At 35.0% G+C, this 8,662-nt stretch overlaps 2 protein-coding genes across 2 annotated transcripts; both read right to left on the reverse strand.

Moving 5' to 3' along the window:
• Positions 1-2,305: 2,305 nt before the first annotated feature.
• Positions 2,306-5,965, reverse strand: LOC140433700 (uncharacterized). Its single transcript, XM_072521680.1, has one exon. It carries the CDS (start codon positions 5,963-5,965, stop codon positions 2,306-2,308), a length of 3,660 nt encoding a protein of 1,219 aa, XP_072377781.1.
• A 682-nt stretch (positions 5,966-6,647) lies between these two features.
• On the reverse strand, positions 6,648-8,234 carry LOC140433706 (matrix metalloproteinase-18-like). Its single transcript, XM_072521685.1, has one exon. The coding sequence runs from the start codon at positions 8,232-8,234 to the stop codon at positions 6,648-6,650; it is 1,587 nt and encodes a 528-aa protein (XP_072377786.1).
• Between the last annotated feature and the right edge of the window lie 428 nt (positions 8,235-8,662).

The raw sequence follows: 8,662 nt of genomic DNA on the forward strand, positions 1-8,662 counted from the left end.
GTTTTTAACTAACCAAATAGCTTTCCTTTCTTTTATTTGTAAAAACGTCATTTATATAAACAAAAAATCAAAGAACAATTATTCGTATATGGCTATGTAGTCAAACTATTATTCGTATATGGCTATGTAGTCAACAAAAAAAAAAAAAGATCAAAATATGCTTTGATTAAATACATTATCAAAACATTGATAAAATAAAAATAAAACAAAATACGAGGGTAAAGTGGAAAATTTCGGTAAAAAATATATAACAACAAAAAAAAAACGGTAATGAACTTAGCTATGAATTTAAAAACTTTAAACACCGAAAATAAAACACTGGAAAAATTAACATAATTTATTAATAATATACATGTATATTATACATATCGTATTTCACCTTTACAAAGATAACCTATTCTACTTGGAGAGTAGCTTTTCTGTGGATCGTTGTTTATCGCTATCCGATTACCAATAGTATTTTGCTGGCTGTTATTATTATTATTATTATCTAAAACTCCCTTTTTGCCATCTGTTTTCATATGAATCTTCTTCTTCTTCTTCTTCTTCTTGTTCTTAGTCATTTTAAATAGTGGTCTAATAATGTCACGATATTTTTCGGGTGAAGCTTGGTGTCTTAGTTTTCCCAACGTATCTCTGTGTACATCAGTTATTTGCAGTATTCGTTTGTACATTTGATGATTTAGAGGCGTAAAGTTTTTAGGATACTTGTAAAATAATAAATTCTGAAGACCGTCTGTTGCTGGAAACTTTTCTTCATCTACTAATATATTATCCTCTTCAAATATTAAAGTTGTCTCTCCCAGCTTCCATGTTCTATCGCCAACATACTCGGGGCCAAACACATAGTCATATTCTTCAAACATAGTCACGTCTTACTCCACCAGCTGTCAATCACTAAATGATTTTGAAAAAGTGATGCGTATCTATATAACGTGCTGATCACCAGCGATAAAGAGAACTAACACTTTTTAATAAAAGCAAAAACGTCTCTGACACCTACCTGACGCATACCTGACACCTAGCTGACGCATACCTGACACCTAGCTGACGCATACCTGACGCATACCTGACGCATACCTGACGCATACCTGACACCTAGCTGACGCATACCTGACGCATACCTGACACCTAGCTGACGCATACCTGACGCATACCTGACACCTAGCTGACGCATACCTGACACCTAGCTGACGCATACGCCCTGAGTACCAAGCAAATCAGGTTTTTAAAGATAATGCATTAAGTTTACGCAGTTATTTCTTAAAATTTTTATATAACACTCTCTAAAGCATATTCTGAGACCGTTATTTTTTTTTTTTGCTAAACAATATAGAATGTGTTATAAATGAAAAACTTTATATTTTAATATTATTATATTTATTAATACTAATTACAATTTGGTATTTTATGTGTCCATAAATTTTACAATTTTTATATATGTATTGTATTAATACCTTAAAAGATTACAATAATTTTTATTTTATGTACATAATTTTCAACTTTATACAATATTAATAATTTTTGTTATATTTTCTTTCTTGATACTAGGGTTTGGAACCATTATCTCATATAATCATCATCGTTGATACTGCAGAAAGTTACCATACCCGGGGAAGATGAGTGGTTTTTCGGATTAGGTATTTTCAAGATTTGTACATCAAATTTTGTATTTCTCAGGTGGACAGCAGCGTTAGATGTCGATATATTGCTAATTTGTTCTAATAACTTTGACATATTGGCACTTGAACTTGTTTCTGGCGATATCGGGTGTCTAACGTCATCATCATCATCATAGGAAGATCAGTGGTTTTTCGGATTAGGTATTTTCAAGATTTGTACATCAAATTTTGTATTTCTCAGGTGGACAGCAGCGTTAGATGTCGATATATTGCTAATTTGTTCTAATAACTTTGACATATTGGCACTTGAACTTGTTTCTGTCGATATCGGGTGTCTAAAGTCATCATTTAAGGCAACAATTCTGATTTTGTCACCTGTTGTGTAGCCAGCTTGTTTTTTTATATTCTCAAGAGCGGTCTCTAAATGGTTTTTTAGATAGTCTTTGTCTTGTTCTAAACCTTCACCTATTTTAAAGTTGTCACAATTAACTTGAAAAGTGCATAGATAAGCGTTGAATTTTTTTATTTCTCGCTGATTTATAATATTTATTGACCATTGATCAGACATTGTTAATTTATACAAAATCAAAATTTATCGAAAACACGAGCGAGACAAAACACGTCTTTCCTGTAACAGCGTCTAATAAAGAATGAGGTACAATGTCTAATGCGTAATATTATTATTATAATTTTTGAAAGCCAAGAGGTGTTGTGTCAATTAATGAGTCATCACTTTGTATTATTTTTCGTTTCTTGTAGGCCATCTTGAAAGTCTTTGATACCCTTTTTCTCGTAACAATATCTTTGGTCTCTGTATCCCTGCCGATCTGGTCATACGTGAGCTTAATTTCTTTGGTTGGATCGTGTATGATGTCATTCATGGCGGAGGCATTGAGTACTAGGCTGTTTTCGTAGTTTAAAGTGAAACCTTTGATTTTAGTCACCTCTTTGCCCTTGGCTGTTTTGTAAAAATAACTTTTAGGACCTGTACTGAGCCATTCAACTATGTAGTCATCTCCAGGCAACTCATCACTCCAATCGCCCAACATTTCACCTGTTTCGACAGTGTTTAGGCCATCATCAATGTAAACAATGGAGTCTGTGTCGAAGTAGGCAACTGCTTCTCCTAGCCTATCAATCATCTCGTACAGTCTTAGACGAGCGTTACTGGTCGTAAATAATGCCACAAAAATATTCGTAGATGTTGGGTCTTCCACAAACACGTCTTTATAATCGTAAGAGACTTGTGCTATATTATCATTAATAAATGTGACGTTTGTTAAATTTATTTTATCGTTCATCAAAACTTCGTACCATCTTTTAATGTCCACAACATACTCTGTCTGTTTCATATTCATTCTTTGGCCAAATTTACCCCATAGACTATTTAGGCATATTTTAGCGACTGCTCGTTTACCGGGATTTGGGGCTATTTTAGATAAATCGAGCTCTATGTCCATCTGCTCTTTTACAGCCCGAGCGTACTCTTCATTTGTGGCATACGTATGTGGACTAGTTTCTAATTTGATCTTCATAAAATCTTTGACATATCCCTTGAACAAATCTGTCGATGTTTGCTCAAAATGCCACACCTCGTGAATTTTTATTATTTTATACCCTTTTTCTAAGGCCTTATTAATTTCTAGAGTTGTCCATGTACCCCTCAGCATTCTTTCCGAGTCATCATGATCACAATTTTCGCAATCTTCCAAGACGCATTGATTACACAGTGGAAACATTAATTTGTCAGTTTTGACAGGTAATACAGGATGGTATAAATCAGTAGGCGGTAGTATTTGGCAATGTACTAGACCAAACCAATTAGGATCGTATACTTCAGGTGCATGTATTTTTGTAGGGTGGCCAACTGGATATTGATCGTAATATTGTACGGTTGGATACAGTGATACAATATCTATGTATCTGAGCTTTTTCCCAGTCACGTTTAGTTTTATGGCGTTTGTTCTACCGCCAAAGAATGCTTCACGAGGCTTTAAGGGTTCAATAAGTTGAGGATCTGCGGCGTTTTTACATTCTTTGGATTTTAACCACTCACATTCCCACATTTCTACCAAGTTGTACCCTGCTTCTTTTATTTGTTTTGATCGTCTTATTGTTCTCTCGTACAAGTCACTCATTGTCTCATTGTTGACGTGGTTAACTGTGTCGTTCTTAAAGCATTCTGGGTGGCCATGCCAGAAGCAACCGTGGTACTGGTACACAGTATTTGACTCTTCCGAGAAACCATCAACTTTTGCACCGCAAATTGTCACTTCTCCGCCATTAAGAGCATGTTGGACGTTAGAAAATTGATTGAGCCATTTTATTGATGCCCTGCTATATGTCTCCTTTATCTCCTGCTTTACAACGCCAATGGTGTTTGTTCGAAGATATTTAGATCTATATATGGCCATACACACACTGGCAATAGTCAGATATTGAAATGGGTCTATGTTTGCTATTTCTAAAAATTCCTTGCGAAATTCCAAACACCCACGTCGTAAAATATCAACATCTGAATCGCAATAGGTATGGAGCTCTTTCTGTAACACAAAGTGGTCATTTTTATGCTCATCGTACCATTTCTTAAAATCAGATCTTTGTTTTGTTTTCATTGTGTTGGGTCCATAATACGCAATATCTGGTAAGCAGCCTTCGTAGTGAGTATTTTCAGGAGTGTTGAAAAAGTGAGGAAAATAGCCTTTCTTTAATTCATGCAGACCAAAAGTTTTAGGAAAACCGGACAGGGGGCCGGCTACAAAATTAGAGCTGTCTATTATTTTCAGTTTAAGAGCCTCGACTTCCAAAAGCATAAGTTTTGACCCGTTGTAGATAGTGTACGGCTTTATCGTGTTTTCCACGCAATATTTTAAAATGAAATATGAATCGTATGATTTACTATTGTGGGCTATCGCTGTATAATTTCTATGTTTCTCGGAAATTAACCATCTACAGAACTCTTCATTGTCTTTAAAAACAAATTTATGTCCGCCGAAATCCTGCGCAATTACAAGATTCGGTACATGAATGCCTGTATCCTGCATTGCCTCGTAATCAAAGAAAATATATCTTTCGTTGTAAGAGCATTTCATTATTTTTTCTTCAGAGAGATTGTTACATATACAAGGGTCTTTGCAACTTTGTGACTGTTTGTGATTTTCTTTACAGCCTGAATTTATCACGCTTGATCTGTTATTGCAAGTACAGGCTACAGTACAAACTCCTCCTTTGGCTGGTTTTCTCATCATGTAACACTGATGCGTAGCTATTTCTACAAAGGTATTACAGTTTCTGCACATGGAGTAACCGCATACATGCTCCTTATCTCTCTTGCATAGTTTATTACATTTGTCACATTTAAATACTTCTTTGCAAGCTTCTGTATGGTTTCTTAAACATTCATTGTTGTAGCAATAACGGTTACAGTCCTTGCACAAAACTTTGCTTTTTGTAGTCAAGTCATGCTCGGGATGTTTGCAAATCGTACAAAGTGGTGCTTTCTTGCATTTGTGTACACGGTAATGACTGTAAGGGGTATCACACTTCGCACAATAAAAACGACTACCGTAAAGACCCTTTAAATTGTTTATAACATCAAAATGATTCCCGTTTTTATACAAATAAATCTTGGCTGTTTTTTCGGGGCCCTCGTATATGATTGTGTTGAAATTTTCTGCACAAATAATCTTTATCTGCACATCCAATAACTCCTCTGCCTTCTTAAAATTATCCAACGTAAAGCCATCGTTATAACAACCGCCCAACAGGTTGCAAAGTTTTTCGGCCAAATCAGTCTGCAATTTTCGACCTATACGTATGCTATGAGCATCGCTTTTGATCAATTTGTGGCCCAAAATCTCGTTTGTGACGTATGTTAAGCCCACTATAACTGCTCGAGCCCCGCATAAAGTGTCGGTATTTTTAATCTGGGTAATGCTTTTCTTGGTGCGACGGTCCTCTGCCAAATTTATAATTTTATGTCGGCCGCTACCCCTAGGTATCTTGAAAATTTGTATATCAAATATAGTATCTTCGACTTGAACCGACTCGTCAGAAGTTACAATGTTTTCGATATGAGCCAAGATATTATCCGTATTTAAATCTGTTTCAGTACCTGTTGATATGGGATGTTTAAAATTTTCATTACGAACAATTATACGAATTTTATCCCCTTTTTGAAAGCCGGCTCCTTCTTTAGTATCCTGTATACCTTTTTCTAATATCTTTGCTAAATCAATATTTAAATTACCTTTGCACTCTTCATAACGTAATTGAAACGAATTTAAATAAGTGTTAAATTTAGAAATAAAACGTTTACCTGTGGTAATTAAAGACCAGACCATGATGATCGCCTTGAGAACAACAACAACAACAACAACAACAACACTGGACACTAACAAATCACAACGTTCACAGTCAAAGTTATAGCGTGACGTACTCGTTGAAGGTTGACAGCAGAATGAACAGGGCTTCTATTAGGGCGTTCTTTTATACCTCTTTGTTGACCTTGAAACGTGCCAAATATTAGTGATTTTGAAAAACTAGGGCGAGTTTGTTTAAAGACACATCACTTAATAATAACATAACATTCAATTATTACATAAAACTGCTATTTGTCCTTATCTGTGTTATAGATTTAAATGAAATTGAAAAAAAAAGTTTGCCGTTTGCATAGCGAACTCCCCTATTTTGTGAGTTAAATGGACTCGTCCAACAGTACCAATACCTTAAATATGTTTGGATAGGTGTATATCCATCCCGATGACTAACATATCCCTGTAACTATTCTGTATAAACTTATATTTTTTGTTACTTATTATCTAACATTTTTAAGTCGTAAATATATTGCAGTTTAGCTAAAAATCTTTTTCTTTACAATTCTAACATAATATTTGGCTTTGAACACATGTTACATAGTAAATAGAATGTTAGCTTCTTCCGGGAATTTGATAAATAAAAAACATATATTTTTTACAATTTTTATTATTACTCGTAAATACAAAACACATCTTTTACACTTTTTTTTTAATTATATACAGATACAAGTTTAGATATTAGAGTTTTTAATTGTTGTAAGATATTTTCGTTTGGGCAAGGCACTCCAAATAGATTCCAGTTAAATTGTCCAGCGGCCACAACTTTTCTAGTAAATTCATTAAATTTATAGTAAGTATTTTGACGGAAAAAGTAAATATGGCCATCAATCCATCGAAGTGCAAGAGAAATATCTTCAGGTATTCCCGGAAATATGTCTTTTATCCAGCCTCTTCTTACCTCGCTAGTAAAATCATTAGAAAATTCTATATATGACATATTGTTGTAAAATGTATAGGATTGCCCGGAATTTGATTGAAAAATAGCATTGATGTGGGCCTTCTTGGGTATATTAAGTGTAAAATTATCAATATATTGAATGCTAGGAAAGGATGCTGAGAAATATTTGTTTGGTGGCACAATTGTAACCAAATCACCGGCTGTTGTTTGAAAAATGTGTTGTAAAGTGTATTGACGTAATTCTGCAGGAACATAATCAGCAAGAAGTTCAGGCTGAGATGGAATAATCATTTCGTTCAAGTCTAGTTTCCATATAAATTTATCGCGGGCGATATATAATCGGTAATTTGAAAACTCTGGAGCAGTGGCTAAAAACATAAAATCTGGAACAATATCACACAAATTTTTCGGTTGCTTACTAGGCCTTGGTCTTGTCGAACTAGTTGTTGGTCTTGACGTTGTCGAACTAGTTGTTGTTGGTGTATGTACCGTTGTATACCTTGAGCGGGTCGTTTGCTTACGAGTTGTTGTTGTTGAGCTAGTTGTTGTAAACTTTGGGTTTGGAGCATAGGTATTGTTAGGCCCATATAGATATTGTATTGCGTTTATATCATCCTTATGTAGACCACTAATCTTATGCTGATACATACTATACATGACAGCACTTTGTGTTCCACTATGACCGATTCCAAGAGCATGCCCAATTTCATGAACCAGTACCATAAGAAAACTTATACGGCCTTCAGGTATAGAGTCGTTTCCAAAATGCCAGGGCTTCGTTATATCTAAATGTATCTCTGTACAGGTGTCTGTGGGATGAGGAAAGTATGAATGTCCTAAAGCAGCACCTCCAACAAATCTAGTAGGACATTCGGCATCTCCCATACAATTTGCTCTAAAATGATGAGTTCCCCTAACCATAGTTATGGTTATATCTGGTGGCTCTAGCGTAGGATTTGTAACCATTGTGAATGTTAAGGTTGAAACATTTTGCCACGTCTGAAATGCCATTTCTGCGTCTTTTTGGGCCTTGGGCGTTCTTTGAGGAAAATACCATCGCAGGTGTTGTTTGTGCCATGGAGAAGCCACTATAAATTCGTTATCACTGTGTTGACAACGCGGACGACGCATCAATTTGATTGTTGCATTATTAAGCAAACCATCCACTGGTAAATTATACTTTTCTTGAAAGTTAATTATCAAAGTAGAGAAATCTGTACTATTATCGATCTGTTCATATTGATTTAGATAGGCAAAAGCGTCTTTTTCCGAGAAATCATTGCAAAACACGCTTGCGAACGTTAGCATAAAAACTAATACGTCTATTCCCTTCAACATCGTGGCTGCGAATAATTTTAAAATATTAAGTAGCATGTATATACCCGGTTATTAGTATCTATTTGTTTTCAACAACGTTTTAGTCAGTAAGGTACTAGGGGACATCTAGTTACTGTACTTTGTACTTTAAACAAAGAATAAAAATTGTACAATATATTTTACTATTTTCTACTTTATATTGTTATATGGTACTAGATTATGTTCATCTTAAATTGGCTTAGTCATATAGACGCGAATATACCAAATGTGTATGCATTCAACGATGAATCACCGGTTGGACATTTCCTTTTAACACATCTCCCACGATATATAGCCGGAAACACGTGCACATTCCAATTCCATTATTTAATGTGAGATAAAATATATTCGCATGGAGGCAGGAAGCAGGTGCACATTCCGTTGTATTTAATAATTAAGCCCGGCATGTG

Source organism: Diabrotica undecimpunctata, chromosome 1 (assembly GCF_040954645.1).
Source record: "Diabrotica undecimpunctata isolate CICGRU chromosome 1, icDiaUnde3, whole genome shotgun sequence".
NCBI lineage: Eukaryota > Metazoa > Arthropoda > Insecta > Coleoptera > Chrysomelidae > Diabrotica > Diabrotica undecimpunctata.

Excerpts from the sequence above, each read along its gene's own strand:
- LOC140433700 (XM_072521680.1), bottom strand. The coding sequence starts at position 5,965 with ATGGTCTGGTCTTTAATTACCACAGGTAAACGTTTTATTTCTAAATTT.
- LOC140433706 (XM_072521685.1), bottom strand. The coding sequence starts at position 8,234 with ATGTTGAAGGGAATAGACGTATTAGTTTTTATGCTAACGTTCGCAAGC.